The sequence below is a fragment of the Fukomys damarensis genome, unplaced genomic scaffold (assembly GCF_012274545.1).
Source record: "Fukomys damarensis isolate Sample0158 unplaced genomic scaffold, DMR_v1.0_HiC HiC_scaffold_14, whole genome shotgun sequence".
NCBI lineage: Eukaryota > Metazoa > Chordata > Mammalia > Rodentia > Bathyergidae > Fukomys > Fukomys damarensis.
In genome coordinates this window covers 10,604,294-10,622,787 of record NW_022900926.1, presented here as the reverse complement: position 1 = coordinate 10,622,787, position 18,494 = coordinate 10,604,294, and the positions used below count along the sequence as shown (strand labels likewise).

General features: G+C 42.8%; 1 protein-coding gene across 12 annotated transcripts in view; it reads right to left on the bottom strand.

The window, feature by feature from the left end:
• Positions 1-18,494, bottom strand: part of L3mbtl3 (L3MBTL histone methyl-lysine binding protein 3) — a 112,331-nt gene that overhangs the window by 60,386 nt on the left and 33,451 nt on the right. For 8 of the 12 annotated variants that reach the window (XM_010639145.3, XM_010639146.3, XM_010639151.3 and 5 more), the window contains 7 exons: positions 18,257-18,407; positions 16,187-16,271; positions 14,664-14,755; positions 12,907-13,011; positions 11,560-11,695; positions 9,564-9,655; positions 7,329-7,480 (listed from right to left, as the gene is read on the bottom strand). In XM_010639145.3, coding sequence (XP_010637447.1) covers positions 7,329-7,480; positions 9,564-9,655; positions 11,560-11,695; positions 12,907-13,011; positions 14,664-14,755; positions 16,187-16,271; positions 18,257-18,407 — 813 coding nt within the window. The remainder of the gene's footprint in view (positions 1-7,328; positions 7,481-9,563; positions 9,656-11,559; positions 11,696-12,906; positions 13,012-14,663; positions 14,756-16,186; positions 16,272-18,256; positions 18,408-18,494) is intronic. The other 4 variants (XM_010639153.3, XM_010639155.3, XM_010639157.3 and 1 more) reach the window with 2 other exon arrangements.

Genomic DNA, 18,494 nt, shown 5'->3' with positions numbered 1-18,494 from the left:
TTTTTTTTTTTTTTTGAGACAGGGTCTCACTATGTAGTTGAGACTGACCTGGAACTCACTAGGTAGCCCAGGCTGGTCTCGAACTCACAGTGATCCTCCTGCCTCAGCCTCCAGAGTGCTGGGATTACAGGCCTGGCTGTACCACCGTGCCTGGCTCACAATATCTTTTTAAAAAGTGAAAAGGTGGTTAGCGGCGTTATCAAGATAAATGGTGAATTTAAAATTTAAAAAATGTATTTCAGTAAAAGGTATAAGGCCTTTAATCTCCAGGAAAATGCTCCTTCTTGCTTCACTCATCCCATACTCCCGCCACTTTCTGAAGCAGTTCTGGAGGTCCTCTTTCTGAGTGTCTTTATAAGGTGTGAGCAAAAATGTAGTGAATTACTGTTGCCAAGGGCCACCCGACAGAAAGGCGGGCTCGCAAAAACATCGTGCCATGTCCTCATCCGGCGGCAAGAACAACGGGATAGGTGTGTCTAAAGTGAGGGTGGAAGTCCGTGAGGGGATTAATGGCAATGTGCCTTTTACTATGTAAATTTTTAAAAATTTAATATCCACCGTATTTTTCATCAGACCTATTTATACGGTATGTGTGCACGTGTGTGTGAATGTGTTGGGGGGGAATCTCAGGGTCACACGACATATTTCAGAAAAGCACTAATATGCTACTACTTAGAGATTTACAGCACACATACAGCATGAGCACACTAAAGACTGAAATTTCACTGGAGAAAACTAGTGAATCGTGCAATGCATCATTTTCTAAAGATTGATTAAGAAAGACCACTTTGCTAGAAAATGTATTAACACAAAACTAGTGGTCTGCAGGACACCTTTTGGGAAAAGGTGCTTCAAGGAAGCCAAGGAGTCCAGCCTTAGTCCACTAACCACGTCTATCGTCTCTGTCCTGGGAGATCAAAGGATCCACGCAGCCCTCCAGTGGGAACAGAAGGGGGACCATCACGAGGGTAACAGTGGTTGGAAATTCTAATGTGAGAGTCTAATGAACACAGAAAAACAAAGAACTTTCTACGAAAGGTTCTCAGTGAATGATGTTAACGTACAGTCACCACCTTCCAAGTCGCCCTCTCCCAGGGCACAGCCTTTCAGGTTAACACGCCGTAAGCTGAGGTATCCACTGAGTACTGCTGACTTTTTCCTGCCATGCCTTCAGCAGAAAACACCTTTAACTTTAGGGTGAAAGATTTATTCGGTTCTTCTCTTAGTCACTTGTGACCTCATACCCTCCTCTACTACCCAACTGTTATTTTTCCTTACACTGTATAGTAGGGTAACAGGTGTGTATGATGCTATTTTAGAAATATGAAAGGAAAACAGGTACCACTAAGGCATGCCAAATTCCTATGGTCATCACTACATTTCATACAGTATGTATTTTCATAAGAGATATTTTAGTATACCGTTCCTTAAGATGTACTGCTACAAACTGTAAAAATGGGGAGGGCCCTGGAGTTCTATTTCTAGCTATCCTAATTTTTCCTAAACAATGATTTTGCTCAGGGATGATTACTAATGAGGCACTTCTTATTTTAGGGAAACTGTACATTCATACAGTTCTATCCTTCAAGAATAAAAATAAATATACGACGTGCTTAATTTTTCCTCTTCAGTCTAACACAATTATGTGGTAGCTTTTATAATGATCTGTCAGAGTCATGGTGACTATTTTAAAGCAAGAACATTAAACATTACCCTTGGTGTTGTTGGATTTCTCTAAAATGTCCAAGTAAGGAAAATAATATGACATATTACGGCTACTCATTCTTGTACATTAAGGTTTTAATAATATCTAAATATTACTCAAAGTCACCATTTAAAAATAAAAACAAAGGCATCTCAGAGAAGATAAAAATGCCTCTGTTTTTATCTACTGTGCTTCTACCTCCTCAATAAGCAAACCTTTCATTCAGAACTCAGAAAGCTGTGAACCCCTTTTCTTCTATCACTGCCTGCACGTCACCCGTTAGTCCCATCTAGTGTTCAAAGGCAGAAATGTAACCGAAAAGAAAGAACAAGGAGCTAGTGGTGAAAAGCTTAGAGAGTCACTGATCACAGTATCTCTTCATTACTATTATTTGTTGTCTTTGTGCAGTACATCATGAAGTCCATTTCAAAAAGTATATTTTTTAAGAAAGCAAAATCCCCAGGCTTGGGATTTAGCTCAGTGGCGTAACGCATGTCTCCCAAGCATAAGGTCCTGAGTTTAAACCCCAGTACCACAAATGAACGAACAACAACAACAAAAAAAACATGCCCAAAGGTTGCTAAAATTCAAACCAGATCCAGACTGATACATTTTGAAAGGATAAGAAACTAACTAAAAAAATGCATGAAAAACCCATGTTTATGATACAAGGATAAAGTGAGCAGACATGAAGATTATTTTATGGAAACACAAAGAGATTATGTAACTTTACCAGGCCTTTCGGTTGCAAAGAAAGTTTCTGCTTATCAGCTACAGCCAAAAGCTAAGCAAAACTAATGCCCTAGCAGAGTCGAACAAGAACATCGCAAGGAGCCTATTTCAGTCTCTGTTTCAAGCGACCGTGGCCTGGGTTCTGTGGAGCACTGCAGAGCACTGGCCTTTCCCGCCGTCTGAACTCAGAGCGTGACTCTGCCCGTGACTACTGAGTCCCCGGCTCTCTCGGCTTCTCACGCCAGCTCTTCAGGGCCTCTCTGCCTCCCGACTAACCCCAAACCTCGTCAGGCTGAGTCACCCTCTCCGTCCCTCATGTAGAGCCAATCTCATTCCCACAGCAGCTTTTGTAACTATTAATTAATCTGCTTCACGATGAAAATCTCTTGCTAACATAGCAACTTGGAAAACACCAAGGGGAGCCGTGTCACCACTCTGGTGCCCGGTTTTCCTTTTATTTCTTTTCCTCCGGGCTGAGAGAGATGGGAGCCTATTGGTGTCATCAATAACCCCGTTTCAAACAACTGCATTCTCTCTCTTCACGGTGGTCTGAGACCTTTCTCCTACCGAAAGACCAAGCTCAGATTGCCCCAGTGCGAGGAACCCTCCGCGACACAGACTCCTGCCTGGAATAGTCCTTTCCTTTCAGCACCAAACCCCTCTGATGTTCCTGACAGCCGTCTCTCCAACCCTCTGCAGATTAATTTCCCAGATCCTAAAACTCTTAATCCTCAGAATGCATGGTAAGGTAGACGTTTTTCTTAATTTATTTTGGAAAGAAAGAGGGCAATGAAAATTTAGAATAGTTAAGTAATTTACCGAATAAGTGAGGTGCCATTCTCTAAATACATCCTACCCCCGGACCAACACAATGGTTTCCTTGGCCAGACAAACTCCCTGCCAACATCTGAGAAGCAATTCCTCTCTTCCTTCGCGGTCAAATACAAACGCTGCGACACCCAAGGAGCCTTCCCCAAGAATCCTGCAGTGAGCCTGGAGGTTGTTCCCCTCCTGTGCCACCAGAGACGGCAACTGATTGTCTCTAACAACGAAGAGCTCCCCACACAGTCCACGCGGTGGTGTCCTGCTCGCTCCTTCTCCGTCACAGTCCTGGGGCCGGAGTTCAGAATGGCCCAGCTCCCATTCATTTCCGTAAACCGCCCCCTCATCCCACTGCTTCCCCACTCTAACCAAGTGTTGACGAGCCTGTCAGCTAAGGCCCTGTCAGCACCCTGCCCTGCAAGCTCTCGGTCATTATTTTAGGAGACTTGCAACATTACCACTACTCTCAATTCATAAATGTAAGAGAAAGCCGGGCATGGTGGCGCACACCTATAATCCCAGCACTTGGGAGGCTGAGGCAGGAGGATCCACTGTGAGTTCAAGACCAGCCTGGGCTACATAGTGAGTTCCAGGTCAGTCTCAACTACACAGTGAGACCCTGTCTCAAAAAACAAAAGGCAAAACAAAACATAAATGTAAGAGACATGCCTCTAAAAGCAGTTTGCCATACATTTAGAACAAGCAGGAAACAAGACTGCCTAAGGCTTGTACTGATTCACTGAGTGCCACTTCTTTTCCATACATGGGCTCACTGCAGGCTGAACCCTAACTCACCGGCACCATCGGAAAGGGCTCCGAGCTGGCGGACCCTGCGATCTCAGTTGATCTTCCTGCTCAACAACAGGCTACGTCCCGTCCTTATGCCTCTTCCCGGAAGACAAGGTCACAAGAAAATAACATTCCATAGAAGGAAGGTCTCTCCCAGTGGCGGGTGTGCGTGTGCGCTCTCATTCTGGACTGTGCTATTTTGTGATCTTTGGGATTATTCATAGTTCCAAAGACTGTCAGGGCAAAAGAGTTAAACAGCTGACAACCAGCTCAGAAGAAGCCGAGAAAGCCATTTGTGCTCTCATGTGTACTATTTTCCTTGCATAAAATACTTTTTCAACCCCACATCAATTTCCATCGTGTGCTGCTCTGGAAGAAATGCTTGACTGCAACTAACCCTGCAGTACCACAAATATATACAGACACCTACGTTTTGAAATTCACAGTAATGTAAAGATATACAGGATTGCTATCCAATCAAAGTAACTTTTCATTTCAAAGCTATTTTAAATCAAGAAAGGCAAGCAGATCTGTAGCACACACCTAAGGAAGTTATGCAGATAAAACCATTCCAATGCAAAGATCAAAGAATATAGTATTTAATAAACCTAGACAAATTCCAGCGCATTTAAGCAATTTTCTAAGTGAATTAACTATGGGTTGAGGAAGAAAACATACAGTATTCTTTTTCTGTCCGTTAACAAAATACGATTTCAGGTCACCAGTAGTAAGTAATCCTCAAAGTATATTTCATCCTAAAAAAAATTACATGTTTGTGCTCAAAAAATGTGAAAAATTAGAGTTTATAAGAGGTTAGTAGTTTTTTGTTGATGTTGTTGTTGTTATTTATTTTGGTACCAGGGATTGAACTTGGGACCGTGCCTTTGTGAGGTAGGTGGTGGAACCACTGAGCTAAATCCCTGGCTCTCTGTCCTTTTTGTCCTTTCTAAAAAAGAACCCATGAGATCTGTTCTACTTGATCCTTATAAATTTGGCATCAAGAAAATTCAGTGCAACAAATTCTTCTAGACTACCTCATTATTTTTCCTCCAAGTATTTGGAAAGGCAGTATGATGTATCAAATAACCAATTTGTATCTTTAAAACACTGTAAGAAATTACTATCCAACCATTTTTTTTTTCAAATCACAAAAAAACTTAAAACAAAAACAACTCTCCCCAAATAAATCAGAACTTTAAAAACAAAACAAAGGCTAGGGGTATAAGCCAGTGGTGAGAATTTGCCTAGCACATGTGAAGCCCTGGGTTTCCATCCTCACCACTGCTCACGAAACAATCAATCAATCAAACAAAGAAACAAAAACCAACTCTCACCTCAACAAAACCGAGTAACTGCCTCAGTGGCACTTACTTCTAAAATGCCGTATTCAAGACACCACACTGATGCCTCCAGCATCAAGATCCATGCGATGGAGAAGATAAATATGTTCAACCCAGACAGATGAGGCTATTTCTAAATCTAAAGATTTCTCATCCATTCACCCATGCAAAATAAATATGGACAATCTTAAACGAACACCGATTTATAGAGGAAATCAAAGGGATAGAAAAATACAGCACAATGAAGATTCAAGCGGCAAATCCGGACTGAAAGATGCAACAGTACCAACCACCTGGTCTCTTCACTAGAAGGTGTGAGCAGAAGAAAACATGAGAGAGAAACAGGGATCTGAAAATTAAGTGATCAAGAAAAGCATCAAAGTAATCACAAAGCATGGAACTTATTTGGACCTAAAAACATTTTTTAAGAATGCAGTCACTAACACAACTGGAAAAAATACCGTTAAGCATGTTGGTGACATGATAGCTGTTAATTTTTTTTAAAGATACAAACTGAATCATTCTTACATGAAATGCTATGTTATCTGGAGTTGGTATCAAAATAATCTTAGAATTGAGGTTTAAGAAACTCAGAGGGACAATACTAGATGTAAGTCAATGATGGTTAATGCTAAATAAAGGCCACAGAAAGACTGCTTTATCACTAGTTTTGCATATGCCTACAGTTCAATAAATTTTTATCTCAAGCTAAATATGAAGACCTCCTGTGAAGAAAAGCAATTCTTTGGACAACAAAGCTAGAGAAAACAAAAACATTCTAAAAGATTTAATTAACCTTGTACCGTAATAATCATACAAGGACTTGTCTACATTTTTAAAAATTTCTGTAAATCACATACGTAACATATAGTGGAAAGTATTTTAAGAATGTGAATAGCAAATGGATTTCAACTCACTGCCTTTTTTTAAAAAACAAAGCAGGAAAATGAGTATCTAATAATTCAGTCTGAGGAGCAATGGAAGTTACTGATGTGTCTACAGAATAATCAAACACATGCATACTAAAAAAAATTACTTCCCAGAAATTTAGTTACATTTACAGAGAACAATATTCACTTGATACTATATTAGCCATATATTAGCCGTGGTGGTGCTCGTCTGTAATCCCAGCACTCGGGAGGCTGAGGCAGGAGGATCGCTGTGAGTTCGAGACCAGCCTGGGCTACACAGTGAGTTCCAGGTAAGTCTCAACTACATAGTGAGACCCTGTCTCAAAAAACCAAAACCAAACAAACAAACAAAAAAACTCATTGGTCACTTCTCTAAAATAATCTCATTTCAAGAGATATCTAGACTGAATTGAATAATACAAACGTCTTCCATCAGAAAACTTTATTCTAGAGATCAATGAATATGAAATATAAATTAGGTATGGAAAATCCTTAGTTCACTTGTTTAATCAAAACATGAAGGCTTTATTGCAACTATTTTATAATTACAGCCTTTATATTTCTCTTACTGCTTTACACAGAGTATCTAAAATTGCTAAGAATTGAAAACATTACTCCTCAATACATTCGTAAGCAGCTATCATGAATGGTTAAATTAGCTATTGAGCATGAAAACATGAAAGGAAGATTACCATTTTTTCCTAAAAAATGATAGAAGACACCCAGGAGGAGGGGAAAGGGTAAGTCTGGGTGCACATGCGTGTCAATTTATGCCGGGAATTTGGGGGGCACCAACGCCACTTCCACGGTATAAAGACAAGGAAAATACAGATCAGGAAGTAGCATTAAAGGATGTTACTTAGCAATACATGCAATACTAAACATGTTAAAATTTAAACATCTGAAAAAGGAAAAACTGGGGCAATGTAACTGTTATCTTTGGTTAGAAGCTGTTTTTAAATTGTACACCTAGTTTACCTGGATATACATTAAATTCTGAAAAGCACGCATCAACGTGAAACGTCTCACCAATAGTCATAGCTCTCATCCCAGTTGTCAAAATGCACCAGGAAGCGATTGTCCACCATATCCGTTACCGTAGCAACACAGATGAAGGCAGGATTCTTTTTGTCCACAGCCTCCAGCTTCATTCCAACTCGGAAGCCTGATGGGATCACCGTCTATGGAAAAAATGCAGATTTAATTAGAGATAAGCACACACTCAACAGCAGCAAGACCTGCAAATCTGCACCTCCTGCTGCCCATCCCTGTGTTCACAGAATTTAAAAATCATGTGCCAGTGTCACAGCAGGGCTGCTTTCCAAGCAGCAGTAAAAAAAAAAAAAAAAAAAAAATTTTAAATGCTCTATGCCTACCCCCAATTAACTATCTGAGCCTCAAAACTAAAACACTCACAACGTTGCAGAGATGAAGATGATTTTAACAAGCATGTTGATACCTTAGTTAGAAAACTACACTTCCAGGCTTTATTCACCCAAGAGTTCACATTCTGGCCTTTTTTTTCTCTTGATTACAGATATAATAATGAAAATTATTTCACACGAAATATGCGCTTCATCAAGTTAAGAATGTGCACGAGTCAGTACAAATTCTCTCCAGCTTAGATTTCTCAAGAGTACTCTACAGCAAGAAGGTCATCTTCATATATGAAAGGCCGCAGACTACTTAACACTACAGATACTTTTTATTCACAACAGTAGCAAATAAACTGACTGTTCGTTTACGCAGCCTTCTAACATGGCTGGCGATTGGAAGGAAATCCATAGATAATCAGCCATCTGGGACTTAAAAGAAAAGCAGCAGAAGTTCAGTAAGAGTTACTGCTTGAGGGACAGTAACATGTAAACATCCCTTATACTCCTGTGTGAGGAAGAATATCCTATCTAGATATGAATTATGTCAATCACAATATATCCTGTAACTAAATCATTTCTACCTTTCTTAAAAAATAACCAAAAGCAGCCTGGCATGGTGGCGCACGCCTGTAATCCCAGCACTCGGGAGGCTGAGGCAGGACCAGCAGGACCTGTGAGTTCAAGACCAGCCTGGGCTACACGGTGAGTTCCAGGGCAGACTCAACTACATAATGAGACCCTCTCTCAAAAACAAGTCTTTCCATACAGACTGACATATATGGGAATTATTCTAAGTACTTCGAGCAAAATAAATGTCATCTCTTATTTTATTATCATTATACAATGTACAGCTATTGTGCAAAAAGGAGGTCATATATCTGAAAAATATCAGAATAAGTCCTGTGTGAACTGAAGGAATAAGCATAAATAACTTGGAGAAATTTTTATCTTACAGTTAAGACCTGAAATTATTGATCAGTTAGGACCATAAATATTTGACTATTTGCAGATAGATTAATCTAGAAAAGAAAAGAGTTTCCTGTTAGATCCCCAGCACAGAGCCTGAGATTCAGGTGTACGTTAGCAGCATCCCCCGAGAATGTAAGGGGACAGCACGAGGCGGGGATCAAACCCCTGAGTCAGGTCAGGTCCTGCACAGAGAAGCAAAAGGGATCAGGACGCTCAGGGGGGGAGCAGCGACAGCAGGCCGCCTCCCCTCCCCTCACCACCCTCTTCCTGGGTGCGTCCTGACTGCACAGTACCTACTGACCAGCCTGTGCTCACCGCTCAGCAATTCCGTCCGCTCTTCGTGGTTAAGATAACAGGAAGTAATAACCTGGCTCATTAACTCTTCTCCTGTCCTAGCCACCCCCAACTTCTTCAGTTCTCTCAATCAGTCCAACCAGAGAATATTTTATCCCTCAGCCTGATGCCCTCACGCCAGCTCATTACTGTGACCTCCCAAATGCAGAGTTTTCCCCGCGTCACTGCCCCTCCTATCTGTTACTCACTGATCCTGGCAGGCAAAGCCGGGAGGCAGGAACTGCTCAGACTCTGGAGGGGAAGACAGGCTTCAGGGACACGGTGCTCCTCATTAAAGGGTGCCCACAACAAAACGGCACGGTCACTTGCAGTTCATGCCTCTGAACTGTAAATCACACCTGGATTTTGTACTAAGCTGCTTTCTACCATTCAATAACAACCATAATATGGCTATAAAATATTTATTCATGGAGATTTTAAGTGAATCTTAAAGTTTAATTAAGATAACTCTATTTACCAAGGCAATAAAATTTATTTTAGTTCCATATTAACACTTGTAATTTATCCAATGAGATGCTCAAAAATCACTTCCTTTGAAAGGAAAAACATATTTGTATGTACTTACTATATTCTGGTTTTCAAATAATGACTTAGGGGCAGCTTGAGCTTTGCATGTCTTAAGATAGGTCTGCCAATTAAATTCTTCTTCTTTATATCCTAGAGTAAGCACACATGAAAGACTCACGAAAATATTCAAGTACTTTACACTTTCTTTTCCAACCTACCTTTCTTTGCCAACATGCAAATCAATCAATGAGTGGTTATTTTCAAAGCACAAAATTAAAACTCATAATTTACAGCTGTATTTTTAGATATAGGCTATCATTATTTTTAACCAATTTTACTACATTTTCATTTTTAAATGAACAGTAATGGATAGGAAAAAAAAAAAACTAAGGAAACCAACACATTTTTGCACTAGGTATACTTTTTATGCAATTACTTCCATCAGTATTTAGTTAGAATTTCTTAGCAGTCTGGACTACTGAGCTGGGATAGTCAAGTTTTTCCCTCACCTAGTCTATTTTGGGAGACTCATATATAGGAAAAAATAAAAAATTGAAAAAGTAGTAATAAAAAAGCAGGTAAAAGCTTTTCAGCATATCACCATAAAAATGACAATTCAAGCCAGGCATGATGGTGCACAACTGTAATACCAGCACTCAGGAGGCTGAGGCCGGAGGATCGCTGTGAGTTCAAGACCAGCCTGGGCTACACAGTGAGTTCCAGGTCAGTCTGAACTACATAGTGAGACCCTGTCTCAAAAAACAAACAAACAGAAAAAGATAATTCAAGGTTTATGAAGCAAGAATGTTAGCAAATTAAGAGAAATGTTTGAGGGCTGGGGATTTAGCTCAGTGGTTCCAGCACCTGCCTCGCAAGCGCAAGGACCTGAGTTCGATCCACAGTACCAAAAAAAGAGAGAAATGTTCATTGCTTTAATTTTGCACAATTTCATCAAAATTAACATTAGAAAAAAAAAAGGAAATGGAGCATTTTACTCGTCTGCTGCTAACTCTTATTTCCTTTTCATCAAAGTCCATCAGGATGCACCACATGTAAGAAGTTCATTTATAAAAAGGCTTACAAATTTTCTCTTCACCACCACCTTTCCTGTGTTTTTTGGTTCAGTCCTTTAGCTATCTGAAAATACAGTTCTGGCATTAATTTTTTACTTAAAAGCAAGGATGCTCCATGCATTAAAAGCCAGCGCCCGTGGGGCTGCGGGTCCAGTTCTATTAGACCCAGAGAGCTTGCCCAGCATTTGTGAGCCCTGGGCTCAGTCCCCAGTACTGCCAAAAAATGTTTTAAAAGTCCTAATGAGACAAAAATTATCAAACTGTGACCTGAACTTCTGACATCCAGTCCACAATAATGAATATAATAGTTGAAAAAGAAGGAAACACGACACAGGGGTGATGGACTGAAGAAAGTGGCATCCGTTTTTCTTGGCACTTTACATACATGTGACACAGGCAAAAGCTCTGGTTTGGGGTTTGTCTCAGTGGTACGGCACTTGCCTAGCCCAGGGGAGGCTCTGGACCTGATCCCCAGCACCAAATAATGAAAGAGAAACAAACAAAAGAAACTGCTGAGTTCAACGCCCTCCTAACCCCATATTCACTGTTGCAATCTTCTCAGTTTCCTAACTATTGAGATCTGTGTGTTCAAGGCACGATGTCTCAAGATTTTCTACCCAAAGAAATATGAGTAAATAAAATCATGTGAAGTAGTTGAAACTAATTTTTCAAGCTGTTTTTTAAAAAAATACATATGTATGAAATAATAGAAATTTGTAGGTAAAAATAATTTAGTCAAACTTAAGTAGCATTACCATGCAAGAGTTACTTTATACGCAAATTAATACACAGTTTATTCTCTTGTGGTAGAGTCTACTTTTATTTCTTTCACTTTAATTAATGTATTTTATCATGAATAATATGCTTGAATGAGGACCTATTTGAACTATCATAAAAACTTAATTCTTAAAAACTCCAAAGTGGCATGTAGGAAAATGAGTCTTCAATGATCCTAAAGCAGGAAACAAAAAGTGGCCATACCTTTCGGAGGGTGCAGTTTGTGGCCAGTTTTCTCGCACCACCCAACAGGATGAATGTCCAGGGCGTCCGCGTTCACCCAGAAGTCATAGCAATCTGAATATCCATCAAAGTGCAGCTTTATCCGGTACCCACAGACCTGCAACAGCCAAGTAGGTTGAGGCGTTAAAAAAACAAAACAAAACAAATCCCAGCACTCGCACACACAAACAAAAATAACACGGACATCGGGCCCTACGCAGCCTGCATCCTCCAGACCACCCCGAACAGCAACAAAAGCAGCTCCACAAATGGCGACACCTAAAAGCGACACTACGAAGAGCTAAGCTGGTTCCTCACCCAGCCTCTGCTCCCCACGGGACCTGAGGTGTGGCCAGAACATCCAGCTTAGCTCTTTGCAGTGCTGCCTTTAGGAGTTGCCAGGAGGAATGGAACGACAGGTATTTATTTATTCTCTGCTTCGAGAACTAATCTGGACTCCAAGAAGGGAGGTACTTAGCTCGCACGGGCGGCCATGCCGTGCTCCGGGTGGCCGTGGCGATCGCTCAGGGTGACGGCCCCCACCCAGCCCTTGTGCGCTCTCATCCTGCGGGAGCCAGGGAAAGAGCACTGTGATAGCCACTAGCACCCGAGACCATCGCATCCTTCTGGGGGGGATTTTTAAAAGATGTGCAGCCCTGGCTCAAGAGTAAGACCAAGAAGGCCAGCCTGGGAGAAAAAACGTAAAAGGATATATTCTCAGTAATACACCGGCATCGTGCGTGGATATAATTACACATATGTGACTTAGTCACTTCTTCCTGAAGCTTTCAGAGAAGCTCAGAATGCTAAAGAAAACAAATACCTGTCATCCCATTCCTCGTTTAAGGAACACAGCACAGGAAAATCTACGGCGCCAGACAGACCTGGATTAAAATCTGGGTCCTATGGCGGCTAAGAGCTGGGGCCCTGTACACCTTGCTTCACTTCTCTGGCCTCAGTTCTCTCATCTCTAGAACAGGTACGAGAAAGACCTGCCCAGGGCAGAATTCTGACGCAGATCAGGCGAGGTGACGTACACAAGACACTAAGCACCATGCCTGGCATGAAGTAAGCACTCCAACAGGGACAGGTTTTTCTCTTTACTAAAGCCTCATCAAAGCCGGGCAATGCTGGCAATGCCGGAGGCTGAGGCAGGAGAATTTCAAGTTCAATACCAGCTGGGGCAATAGCCTGCGTCAAAATAAAACAAAAAGAAAAAGAAAAAGAGAAAGGCCGAGGTACATGTAGCACAGTGCTCGCTAAGTTCGATCCCTCGTACTGCAGACAAAACAAATCCACGATCAAAAATCAAGATGAGGCGAAGCTCACCTCGGCCACGGTGAGGACACAGTACACAGACTGATGCTCTGGGTCCACGCCTTCCAGCTTCATCCCGACCTTGAATCCATTCTTGTTGTAGGGGAAGGACTGGTGCTGCAGTACAAAATGACAGCAGCTTTAGTACCACCCGAAGTCCTTGTTAAAAACGTGAGTAATCACCATTCTGATTCTAATACATAAATACATAGATCACTCTTAAAACCCAAAAGAAAAGGATCAATGAAAAATGGACAAGGGCTATAAACAAGTCACAGCATGGAAATGTACCAGTTGACAGCCTTGGTCTTACGTATTTGAAAAGATTGTCAATCTCATCCATCAAAGTTACACAAAGCAAATTAAACTAAGCCCTATTTTCCCTATCAGATTGGTAAAGACTGACAGACTCACTAACACCGTACGGGTAAGGCCCTGGGAAAACTGACAGCGTCACAGGTGGGTGGGCCTGAAACGGGTCAGTCCCTGGCAATGCCGTAGTCTCTGAAAATCTGAATGTTCTTTTCACCTCGGCAATTCTTATTCTAAGAAAGTAACCAACAGACACGCTCACGCGTGTGCAAAATGACCGGTGTACAAGAACATTCACCACTGCACACAGCAAAAGGCTCGCGAGCAGGGGTCAGCGTAAGAGAAGCACTGTGCACTGGAGTACACGGATGAAGGGGTGAATGCACGGAAACGGAGGACTCTCCAGTCTGGTGAAACGCAGCGGCAGCAGCCAAGACGTGTGAGGCACACGCAGGACGGGGCTGGGCTGCTCCCCGGGGCACGTGGGCTCTAGGGAGGAAATAAAGGGACTGGTCACAGCAGCCACCCCAGCAGAAGCAGCCCGGTGCTAGGCGACAGGCCCATGGGGAACCTGCTTCACCTCCTTTTGCATTCTGAGTCACTGGGGTGTGCACCGACGCGAGGAATTAGCCTCACTTTAACTTTTTAAAAAAATGTGTAAAGGTTTGTTCTGTTAAGATCCAAAATTACAGGAAACAGTAACCCAGAATAAGTTCATATGTCACTGCTATTACATCTAAATTAAATATTCTCAATGTACATGCAATCATCCTATCATGTACTGTTCACTACTTTCATTCATATATAAAAAGACGTCCACAGATTTATTACCTACCATGGTGAGATATAACATAACAACTTAAAAGTCTGTGAAGTACAAGTCTGACAGTCAACTCCAGGCACTCCCAGTCCTGCAGAGGAAGCTGGGACACAGCCACGCCCACTCTAACAGAAACTAGGAGCTCTGCAAAGGCCAAAATATTTACCATCTGGGCCTTTGGAAAAAAAGTTTAATGATTTCTGCTTTGGTCCAAGGGCAGTGGCTCTTCCTCAGAACTACACCTGATAACCTCCATGTGTAACTGATTTGAAATTACCTATGAAAAAAACGTCTGTTATGCTCATGCAATATAGAAATCCCCGTTTTCACATGTCTTGTTGTTATGATATAATCTCTAACCCACTCTCTCAAAGCTATGATGTTGACATAAAATTCCACTGCAGTTTTTGTGTACTAATTTTCCAGTAGTTGTATTCTTGTTCCAAGTCATGAGTGCAAGTCTCACAGACACTGAGGGAGAACAGCAGGTGTGCGTGTGTGCGTGTGTGCGTGTGTGGGTGCCTGCCTGCGTGCATGTGTCAGTGCTGCAAACAGGAGAAGCTGTATGTCTGAGAAGTGATTCCAAGTCATGGTCCTACACAGGCAGTAGAAATAACGTCGATAGAAGGAACCATACCTCCCTGAAGAGCTTCGCAGGCACGGCAACAGCCTTTTCCTCTTCTAGGTAGGATGCCCAGCACCAAGACTTCTTGCCTTTAGGAGGCAAACCTGAAAGGCAAGTGAAACTGAACGACAGAATTTCCAAATCTATGAGCAACCACTGATCTATTTTGTAGCCTCTCACTGCCTGGTTCCTCTCCTGTTTCCGTGGCTGGTTATTTCTCAGTCTCCTTTCCTGGCTCATCTTCCAATGAAACGAGGGCTGAGAAGGGAGCCGTGGTAAACAGCCACAGTTGCAGAGGCACAAGACAGAAGAGAGTAATTCAGTAGGTGAAGGAGGCCAGCAGAACAGTACCATGGAAGCTACGGGAAACGAAAGCTTCTACAGGCAGGGCACTCACAACATTTTCCCTGACAGCAAACAGCTGTGTTCTGAAGGCAGACAAAATAACTGATGTACTGTGAGTCAGGTTTTTAGGTTAAAAAAAAAAAAAAGAGTACTTAAGTGTTCAATGTGGTGAGAGGAGCAATTAATATCAATTTTATTTTGGATTAATTTGACAGAGTAACAGAATTGGGGGAAAGAGTGTCACAACTTCATGGGTGGCAAGCTAGGGGGAAGTAATTGGGCGATTCCTGAACAAGCAGAGTAGAGACAGAGAAAGAAAAAGTTCTGAATATTTAAAGAAAAAAAGCCAACGGGCTGAAAGGGAGTGGAAGACACCGAGGTCTCTGTGGGAAATGACCCAAGGCCCATTCCAAGTAAGGGGACCATTTCTTCCAGCCAAATATCCAAGGGAGCAGCCTGAGGGCTGGGCTGTGCAGAGGGATAAAATCCTGCCGGCGGAAGAGGACAAGAACAAAGGGGATACAGCTCTCCTAGGGTGCACCTCTGACGGGGGACAGGAGAAACCTAAAGTCTTGAGAAGTGAGTAAAGACAGGATTTGGTAAAGGTACAGATACAAGTACCATCTCCTCGATGAAGAAATAAAGGGATGAAATAAAGAAATAAAGAGCTGAGCCCACTTCCAAATTCCACTTTCCATTTTTTCCTCATCTATTTCACTCTTCTTCAAGTCACCGCTTAAATTCAGGAAACCAAAGGCCACGAGCAGAAACGCCAGTCCACATATGAACTTGTAGATGGGAAAAATCCACGGGGCACATGTGTTAAGTGTGCTTTTCCATCCACTGGGAGGGATCTGAGTTTCTGGAAACACCGCCCTCCATGAAGAAACATGACCACCTCCCTCCTCTTTTTTTAGAGTCCAGTGCTTTTAAACCTTGTTTCCTATTATAGTTATGATGTGTATTAAGCGTATAAATTAATGGGCTGCACTGTGGCATTTCCATACATGAATATATCACGCTTTTCATCCTCTCTCGGGCCCCCATTTTTCCTGATAAAACTGAATCGAAGAAAAACCCAACGCAATCCTGTAACTACAACCTTGTGCAGAACAACAGGATGACAATGTCTATTTGTGTGAACTACTTTAGGTTTTCCAGGTTCCAAGTAAAGCCTCTCATCAGCTTACCCTGCTTCAAGACAGCCGGGTCCCCTCGCCGCTTCCTCCGGGCTCTCTGCGAACCCCTGAGGATTCTTCCATCCTGCTTGTTGTCCTACAGCACAAAAGGAAGATGACGACCTGTAAGTTCATGAAACTGGCACCAATGGAAAATACAGAGAGCTGTCAGAAACCTTTTTTCACTTTTGTCCTTTCCTTCAATTTCACTTTCTAACTTTTTTGTTTGTTTGGTACGGGGGATTGAACTCAGGACCTTGTACTTGCAAAGCAGGCGGCAGCACCGCTGAGCTAGATCCCTGGCCCTACTAACTTCTAAAGAAGGTAAGAATACATTTTACTTGAGAGCCATGTTGTCTTTGGGCTGAGCGCATAAGAAAAGAGGATCGGTTCCAATATTTACATCTGGGGGCCTGGCCACCGCCCCTCCTCCACAGCCGCTCTTTCCTGCGTCTCCTCAGATCTCGCTGGCACGCGTTCTCAGGCTCCTCTGCTGATGTCTCTGCCAATGCAGCCTCTTCTCTCTGCCACCCATCACCAGCCTTGGGCTTCACGGTTATATCAGTGCCCAAACCTCCCAATCGCTCTCCTCCTCCCGGTCCCCGACTGCACGCGCCTGCATCCGCCCCTCCTAAGGACGCCCACCTGCGTGGCTGCGGAGAGTCCCCGACCAAGGCCAAGGGACTCCTGATTCCCTGCTCCAGCCTTGCCTTCCCACTCGTAGCGAGCGACGTGATTATCCAGCCAATGGTTCACTCCAACCTCGGAGTCTTAGAACCCCTGGCAACCCTCCTTCTCCCTGCCTTCTCACACAGGCCTCTTACCTAGTCTATCGCAGAAACTTCTAACCAGTTCCCTATTCTACTCTTACTCACATACGTCAAGGCCACAGTAGTCGATTCTAAAACATAGGTCAAAAGTCCCTTGCCTTCAACTTTCCTGTGGCTTCCAGTTACACTCAGAGAACAATGAAGACTTGGCGCCGGTTTACCGTAGGCCGGACCTGACTCTAAAGCACACAGCTTTGGGGCCTTCTCACTCGGACGCTGAAAGCTCTGCTATCTTCCTCCAACAGAACATACTACATATGTTCTCCTTTAGGGACTCTCCCTCGATATTCAGTGGCCCTAAAGCCCAGAGCCAGTTCCCACTTTCTATTCAGACCACAGCACTCGTGTCGTTGGAGGCCTCACGGAAAACCCAAATCACAGCAGTCAGCCAATCCTAATGCCTTGTTTTAATTTGAAACTTCGGATAAGCTGGTATTTCTCCTGTTTGTCTTGTTTGACTACACGTACTCTGAACAAGGACAAGCATCTCTGCGTGCCAGGGGCACTGGTGCATCTGTAATCCCCACTACTTGGGTGATGAGGTAGAACACAGCTAAGGTACAGTCCAGTCTGGGCAACTCAGTGGGACCCTATCCCAAAATAAAAATTTTTTTAAAATGGTTGAAGACACAGCTCAGTGGTATGGTAGTTGCCTAGCACGTGTAAGGTACTGGATGCAATCCATGGCATAGAAAAAAAAATCCCTGCAAGGAAACATTGTCCTGGCTACCTTTCTTATTCACCCATGTACTCCCAGCTTACAGAATAGTGACTCACAATAACAGGTGCTCAAAACTGATCAAGGCCTCACGGTTCTCTCTTCATACTGGAATCATTAATACATACTCTAGCGAGACACTCATGCTTTATTGGCACATTTTGAAAGCTTTCCCCAAGTGTTCTTGACATTTAAGTGCTCCCTAGTTTTATGAGATCTACCTGCAATTTACCAAAATGGGATTGGCATTTTGTGGGGAGGGGGATTCAAGATTTATCTACAAAACGTAAGGTTTTGCTGTTGTGTCTTCCCCAAGGAGTAAATCTCAGGATACTAAAATTCTTCAGCTGGAGAGATGGGTGCTCTATTTAGTATCACCACTCTGAGAAGAGCGCGGGGAGCCAGAGAAGTTGGGAACTTGCCCATTGTGACAATTTCAGAACCAGCACTGAGAACTCAACCAACGGGGGACTGTGACGTCACCCGCTCAAAAGCCAGCCCTGCGCCCCCTGGTGGCCGCAGAGAGGTACTAACCATTTCGTCCTCCCTCTCCTCTCCGTCCTCCTTGGGGTCCGCTTTCATAGACAATTTCGGTTTTTTCTTCCGACTACATTTAGAATCCTCTTCCTCGTTGTCTTCTCCTGCGTCCCTTTCTTCCTTCTGATCTCTGTTGTATTTATAACCCCAAAACAGTGAGAGGAAACACCTATCAAACATCTACATGGTGGTTATCGGTGCAAAAATTATCTTTTAACAAAACACGCTCCAGAGG